This window comes from Synchiropus splendidus, chromosome 10 (assembly GCF_027744825.2).
Source record: "Synchiropus splendidus isolate RoL2022-P1 chromosome 10, RoL_Sspl_1.0, whole genome shotgun sequence".
NCBI lineage: Eukaryota > Metazoa > Chordata > Actinopteri > Syngnathiformes > Callionymidae > Synchiropus > Synchiropus splendidus.
Window position 1 is genome coordinate 6,756,420 of NC_071343.1, and position 20,244 is coordinate 6,776,663.

At 43.4% G+C, this 20,244-nt stretch overlaps 1 protein-coding gene across 4 annotated transcripts in view; it reads left to right on the plus strand.

The window, feature by feature from the left end:
• The first annotated feature begins 3,110 nt into the window (after positions 1-3,110).
• The window catches only part of lrp1bb (low density lipoprotein receptor-related protein 1Bb), a 281,286-nt gene continuing 264,152 nt past the window's right edge, over positions 3,111-20,244 (plus strand). For all 4 annotated transcript variants that reach the window (XM_053877208.1, XM_053877210.1, XM_053877209.1 and 1 more), the window contains exon 1: positions 3,111-3,590. In XM_053877208.1, coding sequence (XP_053733183.1) covers positions 3,512-3,590 — 79 coding nt within the window. In that variant the 5' untranslated portion in view covers positions 3,111-3,511. The remainder of the gene's footprint in view (positions 3,591-20,244) is intronic.

The following is a 20,244-nucleotide window of genomic DNA, read 5'->3' on the forward strand; positions in this document are numbered from 1 at the left end:
TCAGAGAAACGGTGAAAAAGCTATGTCTGCAACTCTGGTCACAGCAGGTCCTTAAATGTCGCTCCTCTAAAGGATGAAATATCGACTCTATGATGACTACAAATTTGAACAGTGAAACACAACTAGACTTATCAGCTAACAAGCTAAATGGAGACTTGAAAAAGCGTTAAGATATTTTCCCGTAGTGGTGCCACTGAGGTAACATCTAATAATTCTAGACTTCATGGGCAATTGAACCCAACAATATGATTTAGGTGGCAGGTTGTATCTGACCCAAATTTAAACCTTGAAAAAAAATATTCTTGTCTGTGGAAGTGGTTCTTAATTTTGGTTGAACATTGACATTGAACATTGACATTGAACATTGAATGCTGGTGAGAAAATGTAAGTGACTTACGTTGGCTTTTGGTTGCTGTGACGGAATCAAACTAACCATTTTAGATGCATCGACAGACGTGTCAAGAGCCAGTTCTTGTTTTCCACTTAAAATCGTGACTCAATGTGCCGCTCTTAGTCTAGAAAGACAGAGAATCTTGTTTTCCCTCTTATCTTTATGCATCTTTATTTTGAGTCGATTTTCATACAAGGGATTTGACTGCGATGGAGGTGATATGGAGGAGCGAAGACTTGGATGATGGACGTGGAGAAGTGAACCAGCAACCCTTGGTGCGGGTTGTAGTTCTCTAGTATATCCAGGAAGTACCGTAATTTCCGACCTATAAGCCGCTCTTGCGGTCTGAACCCTGCGGCTTATACAACGGTGTGGCTAATATATGGATCTTTACAGGCGAAAGAGCGTCATGTTGCCAAAATATTGAGTCTCATCACATCAAACTGATGAAATCACAGGCGTTTTATTGACCTTAAAGCACTGAAAATACGCTGTTTTGCATGTGTGTCGATCTCCTGAAGGATTAGAGACAAGGAGAAGTAGCTGAGACCAGATGTGGTGTCGGAACTTTGGACACACAGGTGAAAACAGCACATTTTTGAGCGCTTTAATGTCAATAAAAGATGTGAGGAGTTCATGATTGAAGTTCAGAACATTGCTGAGTTTGTTTCATGAGTCTGGACCCCGTTTTCCAAACTGTTTTAGAAGCGATCCTCATGCACTTTTAAGCTTGGTACGCCACTGACCTTTCTACGGCGCAGACAGCACCACTGCACCCGCGACTTATAGACCAGTGCTGCTCATATGAACAAGATCTATTTTCCTTCTTAAATTTGTGCACTCAATAATCCGGAATTTACGGTACAGTTTCTCCAGGGTAGTGAAGGCATGATGAGGCTTCATGAAACATTGTCTTCATTTCAGAGCTCAGTAGGTGGCGCTCTCTGCTTAAAAATGATGTGAGGTTTCATTGATATGGCTATTTACAATATACAAGAATGACACTGTTTCATGAAGCCTCACGAGCCCAGCACTACCACTGGGCAGCTCGGTGCTGGGCGATGATGCCAACCACTAGGTGGGACAATAGAGTGCGCAACTCAGAGTAGAGACCACTTTCACTTGTATATCTCTCAACGAACGCTGGCAGCGTTTGCTGCAGTCCAAACAACCGTGTGTTAAATGTATTTACGAGGACCAACACTTAAGATCACATCACGCTTCATAGATAGATTTCTACAGTTGCAAGCTCCAGCTCTCTTCTCCAGCAAGTGCCCTTTTACTGGCACATATTTTTTTCTTCCTGCTTAAATTCCTGAGAAAAAAGGTGACTCTTCCTCATCAATTCCGCCCAAATGTGTTCTGACATCTGATGGAACATTTATTTGCGTTCTTGTGAGAATCATTCCCCGACCAGCGCCGCGGCCCCTCCCGCTCCTCCTCATGCAGTGCTGAGCCTCCAAAATTCTACTCTGACTCGCAGCTTTGGACAGGTAGGAACAGTGTATGCGTAACACCCTGACGCCATTTGGAGCTGAATGAACCACATTAGCATGGTTGAAAACAACGATATTATACTGGCCAGATGTGACTAAAATTCACCATTTATGTGTCTGTGTTAAAAGTCAGCAACTCAGCAAGAGTGAAAACAACTTCCTCGACTGAAGGACTATACAGTAAATCCCTCCCTGTTTGTCCTATAGAAACGTTTAGGTTGCTGAAGAATGGATGCAAATCTTTAATGCAGTCCAGTGGCCAATATTATATTAACCCCTGGAGCCCTGGAGCTAAATTCCAATTCCAATTAAAGGCTACATTCATTAAATTAATCATGAAAATATTAATAAATACATACTTTTCCTTTTAATTTGATTTAAGGCATACATACGGATATAATAAACAATAAGGATTGAAGAGATAAAAATGTAATTTATTTTATTTTCTGCAGTTTAAAGATGATTGAAATACAAATAATTGAAATAATTCATGTGTTTGTATGTTTGTATTTCTGTGTTTGTGGTGACCACTCATTGACAGAACCCTTTCCCCAGCCTTTCATCCTTAACTTTCACCTTAACCAGAATCAAACTTCACCCAGTGACAATGACCCAGTTATCTTGATGTCTTCATCCTCGAATTGAGGATGTCGCCGCACATGAGGTCCTCACAAGGCTAGTGTTTTGAAGAAGAGGAGGATCCAACAGACACACGCAGAAAGATAAATCAATGACTGTAAAAGACACTGGACACATCATGTACAGTCAGACATAGATTCTCTAAACGGTTTCAAAGCAGGATCTGACAGGTTTGAAAACGAAACCATTGTTGGGACAAATAAAGTAAAGCATTAAAAACTACGAAGCACTTTTCCAGTTTGACCAGATAGAACGTGGCCCCCCGGGCCCCATGTCGACTGGGCCCGATCCAAAGCCGCCTCTTCAGCATGCCACGGCTCTATTTCATTGCGATTACCCCCCACAATCCAAAGGCCGACGTCAGCTCATTTGGAGGTGAAATTGCTCATAGATGTGACTTTGATGGCTTCCAGTAAGTCGGGCCCCCAGTCTAAACAGCAGATGATGAATGAATCATGATCCGCCGCCGCCGCCGCTCCAGACTCCTGTATTTAAAGGCTCAATATCTTGGGAAGTCTTGAAGTCGGTGCTGAGTAGAAGATTCCCTCCTCCCCTCCACTGTTCGTCCTGTCTCTTTTTCGTTAAAGCAGCCGCGCGGCGCGTCAGCCTGACACCCCGAGCGCAGCCTGTGCAGCTCGACAATCTGATTCATTTCCCGCGAGCTGCGCCACCTTGACGACGTTAAATCATTGAGAAAAGACAGGAAACACACTCATTCTTCATCCCACAATCGCATCCCGCCTCCCCTCTTCTCGCCTCCCCTCATCCTTTCCGTCTCATTCCTGCGTGCGGCAGAGCGGCGGCGTGCATGAGCCGGGGAGCGGGGCAGCGCTGCACTCGACTCCGCACTGGACATCACCTCATAACGGCGCTTGGCAACCGGGTGGCGGCGGCGGTGGCGGCGGCGGAGGGGGAGACTGGACCCGGACCAGGAGCAGGAGCAGGACAAGGACCGTGGCTCCTCAAAGCCCGCTCTCCGTGAAACATGTCCGAGTTTTTTCTACTCGCCTTTCTAGCCATTCTCTCGGGATTATATCCAACGACCGACTCGGACGCGCAGAAAGGTAAGCGCCAGCCGGAGCGCGGCGGTTACGCAGTCCGGGGAAACTTGGCGTCGACAATGCCGGCGCATATGTCAGTGATGCGTTCAAGGCACCGTGGCTGGGCGATGATAATTGGTGATGCTGGATGCCACATTGAGAGACAAGTGCGCGGCTTTCTCCACTCGTTTCCAGGAAAGACGCGTTTGTGTGACACTGCAGCAGGTGAAAATCTCGACAGGATTTTGCCTCTTTTGCAGTTTCTCTCTTCTGTCACCACTTGACGAGTGAATGATGGTCAAGTCTCCAACAGCCTGCGTCGTTATTGTCCTTACATTGAGTGAGCCGCTCCGTCTCCGTCTAACATGGAGATGGATCAAACCAAACTTGCACAGATTCACCATTAAAACCGCCTGAATATTTTGCTGAATAATTGTGCATCATCTCAAGTATATTTTGGTCATATATTATTCTTGAAACTTTGGAAGCGTCCCCTCTGATTTCATTGTTTTAAACCAGCTATTTCAGTTCTTTAATTCACTCAGTGTTTTGTGTCCTGCTCTTGTAAAAAGAATTGGATCTTGGGTTGTCATATGCACCAGAACAAATGAGGCTCTGAAGCTCCTTTCAGTCGCACAGAGGAAAATAAACGGGGAGCCGTCATAGTTGTGCCCAAATGAACCGTAATGATAATAGAATTTCTTATATCTTCCAACACCAAAGCTGCTTGTTAGTTTAATTAATCTGTAATTCATTTGCTTTGTGGTGGAGGAGTTGTTGCGTTGAATGCCAAGCGGTGAGCCTGTGGTTTCTGCCCCTGCGTGAGTCCCGAGCCTTTCCAAAGCTTATACCAATGCTTGCATTGTGAGTTGCCTCTGCTGTCGCCCTGTATCTGCTGTGTCCATCTAACATTGAGCACGCTGACCCCCGTCAGGTCATCGTGGCAGCGTGCGATGCTGACTGGACGGAACGTCAGATTATAGGACATCAGCGGCTTCGCCACTTTTTTTTTCAGTGTAATTTGGGAAAATCTAAATGTCCTTGAGTCGGCGACCTCACCTTTAGATAAGCATCGACGGCAATGGAACCCAACTCAAGGTTGTCGGAGATGTAAAGTCTATTTAGGCGATGACGGCATAGTGGTCACCAGTGGTCTCTATAGTTCCCCCAGGGCCGATTTAGAGGGTAATTTTGGGGAGATTGAAAGTGTTCAGAAGAGAGTGTCATCATCTGAGGATACGTCAGGTTCAATTTGAAGTCTGTAGAAGTACTTACCCCGTTCTTTTGTCCTCAACTCGGCGGCGTTTAATGGTCTCTCTTCTGCTGAGCTTCTGTCTAAAATCTTCTAATATTTACTGCTGCTAAGCAATACCTCGTCCGCAGGAGTCGGGAAATTGATGACGGCGTCTATCTCACCAGCATCCTTGGTCAAACAATGGCATGTGTATCTGTAAATGGATTTGCGCCTCGTGACAAAGTGTTTAGATGCGTGCTGAATTTCTCTCATACGACTGTCAATGTCAATCATGTCTGCGAGTCTGTGCCTCGAAAATGAGATAAAACTGGCACAAAAGGGATGAGTTATCCTTCATTTTTATCTCGGATTACAGTTGCAAAACAACTTTATTTTATTTAGGCATAAACTTCATGGATTGTTATTTGTGAGCGAGCTTCTCAGACATTCTAAATGCTGCCATATTTTTGCTGTGTTTGGATCATCGATCTGGGAAAACAGTCTCTTCATGAGGTTAAGTAAGGTCCACTGAATGTCTCTTCAAAACTGACTCAGATTTTGTGCTATTCAGTGATCAGTCACACACGTCAACACATCAAAATCTTAGGAGACGGCTTCGACCGCACCTCCTTCCCCTACCAAGCAGTGGGCTGTGCCATCCCCATCATGACTCGATGGACGCGCACCAAACCTGTTGTTGCAGCTGAGTGTGTCGTGAAAAGGAGTTTTTGTCTGTGTAGCACTTGCATGTGGAGGGTCCAGGGTTGGCTTTAACAACATCGAACACTGTTTACCGAACCGGCTGACCTTGAACCCCGGCTCATGCTTGCTGCGGATTGACAGCTGAACTTTCTACATACTCTTGTTTTCTTATTTATTTTTCACTATACCCATTGTAGTGCTGTATTTTGTTCAAAATTTTTTGTCCTAGCATCAACCAGTTCTGTGTTTGCGAGGCGTTCTGAACCACGGTGCTGTTGGCTCATTGTCTCAGTGAGTGAACCGTCATCCTCAAACTATTCCTTGGCTTCTATTTATTGTCAAGTAAACACGATAATGGATCCTGCTTCAGTGTGTAATTTTGTGGTGCGCACACAAGCATTAATATATAATATATATGACTACAAAGTGAATCTGCCAAAAAAGAAAAAAAAGCCTTGTTTCTGTATTTTCCAGACTGTAAGCCACTACTTTTTTCCCTCCTTCTGAACTCTCTCTCTCGGCTAATATGTGGATTTTTAAAGGCGAACAAGCTTCTTACCATCCAGATATTAAGGCTCATCACACCAGACCAATGAAATTACAGGTGTTTTATTTAGTTCAGTGAGCTGTACGCCCATGTGTATTGACACTGCTCTGGTGTTCCCAGACCTCCTACTGCGTCTGAGACTGGCTGTGGAGGCGGAGCTTTTGGATTAACGTGCCGGCATGTTGTGTGTCCACCATTCCTCTGAGTTAGTCTTCATTATGAGAGTCTTAATGCTGGACCTGATTTTCAAAACTTATTAAGAAGTTTCATATCCTTTCATTTTTTTAAGACGCCACACTGAAATCGGTGACCAGGATGGGTGTGGCTTTTTTTGTGGCGCGCTCAATGGTCTGGAAATGAAGATACTTCAATTCTAATCCGACAAGTTGTGACATTCAAACTGTAAATGGTCTTCACTCACCTTTCTATTTACAGTATTTATTTTACAGTTATATTTAGTTCATGTTATTTCGTGATGTCACAGTACAAAAGAGAGGTTTAGGTGCTTTAATATAAGTCTTGGATTTTTTCTATTTCTTTGAACCAAACCCTCCTCAATGGGAATACTAACTATTTTAATAGTAGCAGCACTATAGCCTTAACACTATAGACCTTTTTTCTTAAGTAGCAGTAAATGACTTTATTAGTCCCAACTTAAAATATTCATCAAGCTTCAATGCAGTTGTATCTCTGTGTTTGCTCTCACCTGGTCGACGTTGCAAACAATATCTGCTTCTGAAATTCTGAATCCTTTGATGACAATATGCTTCATGTCAGGAGGCGCTAACAGCGTTACTTTATCTGTGGTGTTGAAGTTCAGATATTTCTTTTTAATTTAAATAACTCGTGTTTGTAGTGCTTTACACAAGTCCTGATTTGAATAGTGTTTAATTCATGGTGAAATGCTGAATTTTATTTTTCTAAAATGCTGACACAAGTGGAGGAGCACAAGTGAGATAATTTAGTTTCAGCGTTATATTTATCCGTTGAAATAATTTTATAGTTTCGGAAGATGATCGGTACGTGGTCTTGATGAGTTTGTGAAAAATGTGCTCTATTATCCTGAGAGGCTGAGAAGAAACTCAGCGTCCAGCAGTCCATCAACGGCGTGAGCGACTAAGAAGGGCCAACAAAGGACTAAATCAAACTCACAAAATAAGCATTTTTTTTTAACTCAGGATATATATCTTATAATGGGGGAAAAATGTGAGAGGAGCAATGGAAATGCGGTTGGTTTGAAGGCTGTTTCTTCAGCTACGATGCCATTGTTACAATTAAAAAGGTGATGAATCGCCTGAGAAGCATTTCATCCTTTAATGTTTCACACACCTGAAGAGGAAACTGAACATTTGTGGTGTAAATTGAGACTCATTTTTCCAATATATTATTCACAACCTACAACTCAGATGTCTTGAAATGATTATAAAATCATATAAAATATATGTGACTCGTGGGTTTTATATACATAATGCAGTCATGTAGTTTGACCAACCTGGTTTAAGGCCTTCTAAGGTGCTCTATGTGGTGAGGTTCAAGCATTTCAGGCACGGCAGCAAAAGTTTTGTGTCCTCCAAGTGAACACCTCTGATTTGACGCTGTGTAAACAAAGCCAGATTGTTGGTGTTCAAGCATGCTGCTTTGTAATGTGATGCAGGGATTTGGGAATCCATGCTCCCTAATGTCTGCACCACGACTAAAGAGCTGTTTCCTCTGCGCTTGAATTAAATAAATGTCGCTTTGACTTAATGCCTCCGGTGCGTTCTCACACATTTAATATCGAACGGTTTAAAGTAGGCAGGTGGATTCCGAATGAAAGTTTGAAGTGATAAATTGCAGCCAGGCTCATTTGAATCACGAATCCAGCGTCACTTTTGATTTTTCAGGGTGCGAGGTTTTCACTGAAGTGGTTTACTTTCGAACGCCGCCATGGTTTGAATCAGAGATGGGAGACTATGTAGTGGAGTGAACAATGAGTTGGTCTGACCGACTTCTGTGACAGTTTTCCTTGAGTCTCTCACACACACATAAAGCAAAGCTTGGTAATTGTTGGCAGCACTGGACAGCAGCTCAATAATATGCATTAAAGTAATAGATTTTGGAGTGAATTGCCGCTGCTGCAAATCTGTAATTGGCTATCGAGACGCTTGAAAATTGCTAAATGTTTAGATTGTGGACTTAACAGGCTGCTAGCGCAACGTGTCTGCTCCACTCTGCCAGTGCGAGACATCATCTCATATCCAAAATGTGATTGCGAACACCATGGCGTCGCCCTAAAGCCGGGCGGCCACGCCGGGGTTTTTGGTGTGAGTCTGACTGGAACTCTGGTTGGGCAATAACTTTTTGGTTCAACTTTGTGTGCAGTGTTGTGGAGTGGTGTGTGGACTATCTATAGGCCACGATGTTGCCTTGCCGTCTAAAAGGGGTGTATTCAATGACGCATCTGTACCGGATCACTGGACCAGGAAAGGAAACTGGCCTCTTTAACTCACTCATCCTCAATCTGTTGCCGGGTCGCATGGGAAGCCACTGCAAAAGGTCACGCCAAACGCCCTTCTCCCGGACAACATCCACCAGCTCCAACTGGGGGATCCTTAGACTATAATCCCTCCACCTGGTCCTGGGTCCACCCCTCGGTCTCCATCTAGCTGGCTCACCTCCATAGGCATGAGAAGCCCAAGCTACCACAACTGACTCCTCTCAACTAAGAGAAGTAGTGGCTCTACTCTGAGTCTCTCCCGAGTGGCACAACTCCTCACCTTATTTCTAAGGGAGTCGCCTGCCAGCAGTCGTTGAAACCTCATTCCAGCCACTCGTAGCTGGGATCTCACTCTTTCGGCCATGACATCACAGCTCCTCTTTACCACAATGAAATATTTGCTTTTCTCACTCTGACTGAAATGAAATATGGCAGATTACAGCGCTGGTTGTGAAACTCTGGAATGGCGTGTTGCTCCTTCTGTCAAAATTGAGCTTGTGAACTGTGTAGCTTTCCTTGCAGCCTTCTCTACAACCACTGTTGAAATAGATTCATACTACACCGCAAAAAAAAGACAAACATTTAATCTTTACAAATCCGCAGCTCCTCCTCATATGTACCGACGTGTTGACCTTGAAATTTGATTTTGTTCTTACATCCATTTGTACTTTCCTACCAGGGAATATTCAATGAGCTCAGCCCCTTTGAAACTATAGATTCTATTTTCTTTCTGCTCTAAATCGCGAGCAAGAAAAGTGTCCCTCTATGAGGAAGGAAGGGGCCCGGCTGTCTTGTTTAGGAACCACATGTTGAGCTCAGAATGGAAATCATATACTGAAGAATTGTTGACTTCACTCTCACCCCTGCTGCCTTCAACTTCCCTCAGTTGCTCAATGAATATTTTTCCAGGTAAACATGTGACTGAACATTTCAAAGTTTCGCTGTTACAGCAAAAGTAGCTGCCCACAAAATACAATGGCCCTTTTCATGCTTCTTCTGTGGGGACCTCTGATGTGTCAGAAGTGGATAAAAGGCAGGATGGCGTTGGTGTGAAACTGAAGTGTAGAATGTAAATGTAAAAACTTTCCGAACTTTTTGAAAAAGTGCCCTGTAAATGCAACACTGTTCTAGGCATCCACCTGAAATCACAAAAAAAAAATAATGCAACACACTTGGCAGCTGTTTTTGCCACTGTATATCCCTCAAATGTTTGCCATGGTTGTTGGAATTAATAACTGCTGTCGCTGTTGTTGCTGACATTTTGGGCTTTGACATATTTTTTTTTAAAAAGCTGCAATCTATGTTTTTGATTCAATCCACTCTGGGACCTGATTTCAAAAAGTACCTTGTGACAGAAAATGCTGTTTTTTTGTGTGGACGAATGGCCTATTCAACAAGAGTGAATTACCAGTCACTCACACCCGACATTCAGTTTTCAGACAGCGCTCCTCACTCTGAGTTTGCTGCCAGGGCTACAAACATTATTGTATTTGTACGATAATTTTGCCCTCTCTACGGTGTTCGATCGATAACCCTCCAGAGGTCCAATAATTTGATCAGAAATTTGCATTCGTCCTGGGCTGGTGTTTTTTCTGAAGCCACCAGCGCTTGGCTGTGCGAGACATTCCAGTAACATAGATGTGTTTTACTCACAACAATGACCGTGACATTGGTACATTTTATTGTTATTGTGGTTGTATAAACAAACAAGTGTACGGTTGTTTTCCAAGCTCTTGTGTGACGCCTTCCTGACTTCTTCAATGTCCAGCTGGCTCACTTGACTTTTCTCAAGGTTACCACCCCAAAATGCTACCTTTCACTGCACCAGACTCATGATGTGAACCTCGCCCTGAACAACATATTTTCCATGTAAATGAACTTTCTTTCATTTGCTGCCGACAGGCAGGGAGGGCGGCCTGGACAGGAAGCGGCGCGTTCATTATGTACTGTACTCAGCTGTGGACGGCTCTCACCTTGGATGAAGTCAGAGGTGGAAACTCTGCACACTGCCTGGTTGTTATTGGCATCCATGTCCCACCCGCTGTGCTTCATCTGCTCTTTAGCGTTGGTTTTGGCTCCGGAACCAGACAAGTCGTCAGAGAAGTTGGTGTTAACTTAGCAGATGAAGCACTTCAAGCCCCAACGCACATTAAACATCCTCCCAGTCATTATTGGTTTTCTGAGGTAAATGCTTGGGCAGCATTTTTTTTATTCAGGACTGCATTCTTTCTTCCCTTATTTTAAGTCTCACAAAGTTATGGAAAGAGCTGACGCGTCCCGATGCATCAGTTAAATGTTGCCGGAGCTCGTCCCAGGGCAGAGGTGAAGTGTGGCCCGCGGCGGAACCAGCCGTCTCGCTTCTCATTATAAGTGTTCAAGAGACTTCTCCCCTGCAGGAAAAAGAAGTATTGAACCGAATCATTAGCTTTTGATAGTGTCGCCCGAAAATTCCGCCCCGAAGACCCTTTTAATGGGCTACAATCAAATCATCAATTGTCTTTGCCTCGTGTTGCGAAAGTCACTTGCGGGAAACTGACACATGACATTGATTTCCGATCGACGGAGGCGCAACACATGATGCGTTTCTGTTGATCTTCAGGGGAGACTTAATTATGAAGGTGCCGTGTGGTTTTAAATGAGATTTTTCTGGAAAGATACATAATTGAAAACGTGGATAATGAATCAGTTTCTTCAGCGACACTCATCTGAGCGAAGCCCCGCTCCGCCACATTGTGTAATGGCTTCTGTGGGGGGAAATAAAGGAGATGAATTATTGATGGAGAAAAGTACAACTGTTTTATAGCCAAATATGCTAATGGAAATTGGGCAGGAAAAAAAATACTCCACTCATAAGTAGAGTTGAGTTTGAGGTCATTAGTCAATGATGGATAAGGTAAAACACATCATAAAACGAAACATGCGGTGATGTAATGAGTCTTATGGAGGGACCTAATACACCAGCTGCTGCTCAAACACTGATGAGGCCATAAAACAGGGTTCGGGAACGGCGGATCTGGAGCGTTGGAACGGGTCTGATTGATCGTGAAGGTTAAGTTGGGAACTGACTGGCTGGGAAAACTGAGGCCTGAGCTGAGGAGCCGTCTCCGAGGAGGGGAACATCTCTGCATCGGAATAAGCGTCTGTCTGTCAATGTGAAATGTTGAAGCGCTAGCTGGATGGAGGCATCGCCCCGAGGACCGGCCCCTTGCATAACACCCAGAGCTCGGCATGCGCCAACACACCGGCTCACCCGCTCTCACCACAGACTGCCCGCCAGCCATTGAAACTGCAATCTCATGTTTGTTTTCCCAGCTTTAACAGATGATGCACGTCTGTTCAGTGTCATGAAATTCAGATGTAAAAAGCACGGGGGCACTTCCCCAGTGACCATGCGTTGTTATGGGAATAGAGTCCCTTGGGTGTTTCAACTCTTTCTCACTCCTAACACGTCAAATGTTGACTATTTTCAGGTGGACTTTTACATCCCAGATTAGTGTTGTAGTCAAGACCACGGCAAAGTGATAGAGACTAGAGACCACCAAGGCAGAGAAAAGCCTTCCACTGTCATGATCTCAGTTGTATGAAAGAGAAGATAGAGCAGGGTTTCTGGCAGGATTTTTGGATACGATGACAAAGCAAATGCGCCACCTGACTACGCAAGCCACAATCTTCAATTATTATGATGTTTCTTTTGGGATTTTTCCATGAAAAACATGCCGAAAACCATCATGTTCAAGTCCACCTCGATGAGGCATTGCGTTACCTATTTGTTTCGATGTTTCCACTTTGTTTAAATACGCTTGATCACATGAGATTTCATCTTTAAAAAGAGATCACTTTTTGTGACGATTCATAAAAACCCTGTCTTGCAATGAATGGAAAGGTGAATGGGCATCTGCTTTATTTTACTGGGCGATAATCATTGCTGCTTTTTGAAAACAAAAAAAAAGAAGTCAGTGACAATTCAGTCACAATATATTGATGAGAAATATTCGGGTGCAACATGCATGAAAGTGATGGATTTTACCTTTGTCAGTGTCGGTAACCCAGGTCTCGTTCTCCGTTTGTGAGGGCCTAGATCATGAGTTTCAGAATCAAATATCCTCATTGTGGTAATTCATAGCGAAGCATTAAAAAAAGGCAGTTGTAATGTGTGTACGCTTCCTGTAACAGGGCATTTCCCAGCTGCTGCGGGGTGAACACTTCACTTTCTGGCCTTGAAGCATCTTGACTTTTCCCTGTCAGAGCTGGCAAATGTGTTTGCCGAACCAACAGTTGTAAAGATAAAAGAGAAGGAAGAGACCAACAGCAAATAAAGAACTGAGTAAAATGCAAGACTGACAGCTTGCCAATCTACGAAAAGTTTTACCATCGATTGAAGAAATACTTTTGTAGATATTTCTGTCTCGGAGTGGGAGTGGACGTGGTGTCCATTACCAACAGCAAAAGACCCACCGAGGATGGCTCGTTGTTGCAATGTTTCTTGGCACTCCACCATCAAAATATTAAACCCGCAGTATTGATATTCCCTTGGTTAATGTATGAGCTTGTATGCTCAAAAGCCTGTGGCCCGAGCCCAACACCGAGCATTTTGCTGATTAATACTTTTAGAATTGAATCATCACTCTGTGTGGGCTGAGTGCATTTCCTGCAGGTGTCTGTACCAGCCGGCTCATTCTTTCTTTTGCAAGTACAATGGGGCTGGAGGAATGATTGAAGCGGAACGGTACTTTGTGGTTTAAGCGGTGCCGCTTGCCGTCAGATGGTGGCTCATGTCAGAGGTGAGTGATAGAGAGACGACATTGTGGTCAAACCGGACGACACTTTTAGACAGCCACTAACCACGGTCCTGAGTGGCAGCGGAGCCGGCCACAGGATCGAGCTGTGCTTGGGCTTCTTTTCTCCCAGCTGCCACCTGGCACAGGCTAAGTACGCTGGACCCCGTCATGGAGTCTTGGCTGTGAAAGCCAGAAAACAGGGGAGGGATTCATCCATCCCCCCAGCAAGATTTATTCAGCCCACAAACCTAAACTGATGCTTCTCTATCTTTTTAATGAGATGGTGTTGTTTGAAAGAGAACACAGGTTCGAATTCAATATTCGTCCGATTGGAATATTTTGGTGATCGCTTGCCTTTAAATGGACTATTCAACCCGATCAAGCCGATTCAGAGTTGCCTTATGATCAACCCTGGACAGCTTTCTACGAATTGGTTTGGTCACTGCAAAAGTAATATGGAAGGAAACCAGAGAAGAGGCGGTGTAACAAGTAAGACAAAGAATTTTACGATTGATTTACCTGTCAACCGACGTTCTGTCTTTCACTTAGAGCCACAAGGGAGGCTCCATGTTGAGAGAGGATACTTGAAGTAGCCAGAGCTTCTTTCTAGGACGCGTCCCTGTTGTGGTACTCTGGTCATGTCCAACTGAGAACAAGGATCATGGCTCACGTTTGAGAACCTGTCTCTGTTAAAGCCTTGCTATTCCTCCTCAAGAGCAAGAGGATGTTTCTGGATTGAGGCAAGTCTGGGCCCGTCTTCCTTCTGCTGCTGCCCCCACGACCACCTATTGGATAAGCAGTGGAATAAACAAAAAAAAACTCAGGCGAGACTTACTTGGGATTCATCAGGGGTCTGTTTTTGGAGCTATTGTTAATTTTGTGTTGAAGATACACATGACTTTAGCCCTTTACTTTGGACTGCAGTGTGGTGCCCTAACAGTGGATCATTATTCCATTATAATGGAAATTTCTATTGTTAAGAAGTGTGACCTGACCAGTCATTCCACTAATGTCCTGTCTGTCAAAGGACAATTGTCGTGATTGGCTGCCCACTAGATGGCAGTCCCTGCTCTCAAACCTTAGGAATTGAAATGTCATTTCAATGAAACTGAGAGCGCCATCTACCGAATTTTGAAAATGAGGACATGGTTTCATGAAGCCTCATAAGCCCATCACAAAATAATGGTGAAAATCAGCTAGTATGACTCTAAAAGGAACTCAGTTCTTGTGAAATCTGACCAAGAATGAAAGAGTGCTCTGGGAACAAACACCTTCAGCTCATTCTAGCTGCTCACTGGAATCAGCTGTCCCATAAATCTTCCCTTCATTGTGAGAAATCCGAGTAGTTTGTCAGTCATTGTCTTAAACCGGCAACATTTCCCTTTTTTTTTTTTTGTAAAGTTTTGTCAGGAGGCTCGACAAACTTTGAAAAACTTTGAAATCTTGGCATGTCTGTCCTACATAAAGCATCATCAGTCGCTGAAGCTGAAACAAATGTGACGTCAAAAATATCGCCATGAATTCCAGACGTGAAATTTCCCCCTGTAAAACTGCCCCGGAGACAATGTCACACAATAGAGTGAGAGAAAAAAGAAAATATTCCTGTTATAAAATCACTTGCTAGAAATAACTTTGTTAGACCCATGCCTTCCTCACGAACATGTACACGCTTACTCATTCAGCTCCTGAAATGAATGTCCCCGCTGCTGCCTTTTCTGGGCTCGAAGCAATCCGGAGCCGTTAGATGGATGATAGAAAGAGAGACTATTGGCATCATTCCCCTTTCTCTGTGCTAAGCGAGGAGTGGTGACATCGACTGAGCAGTCATATTCAACTGGTATGAATTTTGGGGCTCAGGCTGAGAATATCTCCCGGTCTGTTCAGCGGCAACTTTCTGACTGCGCGTGTGTCCTGGTGGAGCACTTGAAGCGCGAGTGTGATGCCTAAAATATTTGAGAGTTTTAAGATGAATAATGCATCCTGGTGCTCCTTTGTATGGCAAGGAAGTGCCATTAAAAATGTGATACTTGTATCATTACTTTCATACGTTCATCTTCACCTCTTGCTTGAATGTAATTCAGAACAATCTCGTCTCATGCTCTCGAGATGCCTGTGATCTTCAGCCGTTTCCTGGCTCGTCTCAATAAGTGAGCCACCATCCATCATGGTTCGCGCCATGTTTGCTTGTGGAAGTCTTTGAGGCGATGAGAGAGCCACTCCCCTACTCCAGCAGTGTTGTTTTCCTGGGCTGCCGTCTCACGTTTGGCTGATGTGAAGTGTGTGCAGAGGGAGGCGTGATGTGCCTCGCTGCTCGCGAGCGACGGCCAGAGATTAAGCACTGGGGCCTCAAACATGTTGGCTGTCACAGGTATCTCTCACTGCTCGGGGCCTGATAAGGGCCACTTGTTCCTGAACAGCCTTTGCCAAGTAGGGAAAAAAAAAAAACACACACACACACCAGAGAAATAAAAAGCTATCTGGTCACGCCGCAATTTAATATGTTTCTTTTTCAGAAAACAAGATTGCTTTTGTGGCCTTGGACACATCAACAAACAAAGATTAGTGAAAGGCTCTGTGGTTTGGCCTGTGTTCTTCCCGGCGCTTTTTCAAAGTGTTCAAGAACTGCTTTCATTTCGTGGGACTCAGCCTCCACTTGTGGTTATACGTTGTGTATTTACGAGGTGGTTACCTGTGCAAGACATTTAGAATATTTAGGTTTATGTTTAATTGTTGCCTTGTTGCTGTATTTGCTAGAGTTCGGGTGGGAATTTAAATTTTCTATGGGGCCACGTTGTATACTGACTGTTGTGAGGACTTGTGTAGCTGTAAGACAAGAAAAATAGTCTTAAATTCCACATACATTTTTCTAAACTATTATATTAAGGAGAAGGTACAACAGTGCAATTACACCATGAGATCAGATGCTTAATATATTACATGTTATTATTATCTTAATGTTACATATTTTTTAATTTAAATATTTTATGCATCCGTCATCACAATTTGGAAAGTTATATAATTTTTATTTTGATTCATTAATTTTCAGGGTAAAATAATGTTTAAATTAGAATAACATTATAACAATATAAATTCGTTTAAGAATAAAATGTAAATATAAATAGCTGTGGGAGAGGATAAACAGGATAAAAGAATAGGAGGTCTATCTATCTCTCTGTCTGTCTGTCTGTCTGTCTGTCTGTCTACCTATCTGTCTGTCTGTCTGTCTGTCTGTCTACCTATCTGTCTGTCTGTCTGTCTGTCTATCTGTCTGTCTGTCTATCATTCTGTCTATCTATCATTTATCTAGCTATCGATCTGTCTGTCTGTGTGTCTGTCTGTCTGTGTGTCTGTCTGTCTATCTGTCTGTCTAGCTATCTATCTATCTATTTATCTATCTATCTATCTATCTGTCTGTCTGTCTGTCTGTCTGTCTGCCTGTCTCTGTCTGTCTGTCTATCATTCTGTCTATCTATCATTTATCTAGCTATCGATCTGTCTGTCTGTGTGTCTGTCTGTCTGTGTGTCTGTCTGTCTATCTGTCTGTGTGTCTGTCTGTCTGTCTGTCTATCTATCTGTCTGTCTGTCTCTGTCTATCTGTCTGTCTGCCTGTCTGTCTATCTATCTATCTATCTATCTATCTATCTATCTATCTGTCTGTCTGTCTGTCTGTCTATCTATCTATCTATCTGTCTGTCTGTCTATCTATCTGTCTGTCTGTCTGTCTGTCTGTCTGTCTGTCTGTCTATCTATCTATCTGTCTGTCTGTCTATCTATCTATCTGTCTGTCTGTCTGTCTGTCTGTCTGTCTGTCTGTCTATCTATCTATTTATCTATCTATCTATCTATCTAATCGATCTATCTGTCTGTCTGTCTATCTATCTATCTATCTATCTATCTATCATAAGAAGCCCTTAAAGGGGAAACACGCGAGGTAATGATAAAATAACTAGAGGGAGGCTGAACTGAGGAGTAAATAAAGGAGCGTGAATAAATAAATATTCTTACATTACTTTGCTTAAAAATACCTCCAGACTGTTTCCACAGATTTGGGTCATAGAAGATTTTTTGTGCTGGTTTTCATCCAGACGACTGCTAAAGTCAGGGTGTGTGCTGGTGTGATGATGGCACTGACGGAGCTCGACGGCTGAAAATCGCACAGGTGTGCTCAATTATGACACAAAAACAAGTGAAAGAAAGGAAGGAAGGGAAGGAAGTGGAATTCATCAGCACCAGCTCCTCGCCGGGGGTGAAAGAGGGCATCCGAGGGGGTGTGTTCGGAGGGGTCAAGCTGAAAAGTTGGCTCTGTTAGTGAAAAACAGTTGGAGAACGACAGCTTCCAATTTTAATTGTGCAGGTTGAGTCTTGGGCAACTGACTCAGCTACTCCTGAGTGAAGCTCAAGCTTTTAAACCTGTGGTGCCCCCCATCGATTTTTCAACTATCTTCCACTTTTGCCTATTCAAGGCTGGTGTGCGATGTATAAGCAGGTATTATCCCTCTTCCAAAACACAAACTCAAAAGTAGTTTCCACTTCCTCTACTGTTCTTTTCTTCATTTCCGTGAAAGGAATGCTCCCGGCCATTTTGCGGTTTCCTTAACCCCTCACTCATTCATACCATTCTTTTCCAGGGCTTTTTCTGTCAGCATCAACGTATTGAAATTGGGCTCCCAAAAGGAATCGGTGGCTAAAACAAACTGAAGATGAAAGACTGTCCTTCAAAGGTGTAATTGCAGGTATCTCAATATTAGCTCAAAACTTGTCGGCACAGATGGGTAACCCAGCGTTCCATCTACATTCAAGCCCAGTTGAACTCAATTTCATCGTATTAACTGGAAAAGGAAATGTTGTACGTGTCCTCAAAATGAAAGCTCTTAAACAGCGCTGTGAGCGCTTTATGTTTGAGACCACATTCTTCTGCAAAATAAAACTTTCATTGAAAAGCTCGGCTGTCTATTACAACGGCTCGAACTTATGCCCTGAATTCCCTCCGTTTTCACACCTAAAGATGAATACAGTGAAAACATTGTACTTCATTGCAGTGAGGAATTTCAGTCTCTATATTGTATTGTATTAATGAATCTTTATTTCCAAGGTCAGGGACAAAGAGACACTTAAAAGCCTTTCCTTCACACATTTTTTTATTATTCTTTGAGCAGCATTGTTCATGACAGTTTGCTATTCCCCGCCAGAGTTAATAAATTAAACACCTTAATGTGTTTGTCAGCGTCATTTCATCGCCACATATGTGCATTTGTCACGCGTGAATATGTGAACTTAAGGATGGGGAAGGTTACGTTGTAGTTTAATCCCCCGGAGTGTAAATTACAGTCAATGCTGCCAGATGGAGGAGCAAGCAATTAGGGGTTCACAGTCTTTATTACAACATAAAACACTGGGGGAAGGGGAATCAGACCTTTGCTTTCAAATATCTGAGCGATGTTATATAAGAAGCATGTTCTTACAATAGTGCAGTCCTGGTCAATGAGCCCTGTAATTTTGCACGTGTTTGAGCAGACACACTTTCCTTGGACCACTGAGACAAAAAACAGTGCAAAAATCTGAGAATACAAGTCACGTGACGCATGAAATGATAGTTGTAATATGAATGATACTACCTTTTACAGAAGGGGTTTGACCAGCTTAGAAAGAAAAAGACTAATATTTGTGTTGTTGACTGATTTATTGTCGCCAATATTGCGCTACAGAAGCTGTATACTTGCCGAAGAGCGCGCTCATCCCCTCTCTCTCTTTCCGGCGTATAACGTCGACAGACAGCAGTGTTCTGCGAAAACACTTGTTTCACACTTCAAATTGACTCCCATCAAGTGAAAATGTAGTTTTACTCGCCGCCTATTTTTGCATGAAGCCTCCAGTACTGCCATGGCACGGTACCCCAAATCTGAACCATCGACCAAGGTTATACCGTAGATATGTGAACATGCCAAACAAAGAAACAATCACGACATGCAAAGGATTCGATCAATGAGGCCTTCAGTTTAACAGCCATTTCCCACTGCATTGGAGTGGCAGTGCCAACCTGGGATACTGGCTACTATTCACGTTTGGATGCTGCCAAACATTTGAGCTGTCTTAAGGCCCATTTATGCTCCCTTTTTGGGCGATAAAGGGAGTATACCCATCCGCTTCAACCAATGTTATCACATACTTCCATGCATTCCTTATGTCGTCACCAATATACCCACCAGGGGGAGCGGCCCAGAGTCAAAGATTTATGACAAGAACATACTCCACTACAAAATGGCGACTGTGGTTAAGGAATAGATAATGTGCCTCTTGCACAAAAAACGAAAATGGAGGCAGCGGTGTACTAGGCGGCGGCTGTTAAATATGTCGCGACTGGAGGACGAAGAATTTCCGCCATTGTTATGTCTTCTTCCTGTCTCCTTCCATGTATGTATCAGGTCGGAACAGCAACAGTTCCCCCCACGGTTTCCAGTGGTACTGCTCTGTTTGGGGCCAGTATCCGTAAGCTTTGTGGAATCGCGCTAAAATACGTACAAAATGAATGGAGAGCACGGACAGAAAGCTCTCTCCGGATCCAGATTTGTTTGTAACATTGAGCATAAATGCGCCTTTATACGTCTTCCAGTGTTAACAAGCATTTTAGAACCATTCGTGAGTTGGCTGCTTGAGTTTGCTGCAACAGGGACAACAAGTGTGGCTTGAGAAACAGCTCTGTCTGTTCAGAGATTTAAATTCTCCACCAGAGTATTTACCCAACTGTTTACCTATTGCTTATATTTCTATGGAGTGATTCCAGCTTCTTCTCATCTGAAGGTCCCATTGGAAGCTTCCTTTATTCCGGAACAATCCATGAAATGAAAGCCTTGATGTTGAAGGTCTGGTGTGAGTGGAGACGTGTGTGGAACGGCTCCAATGCATTTCTATATATTTATATCTGCGTGTGTGTCTAAGAGCCT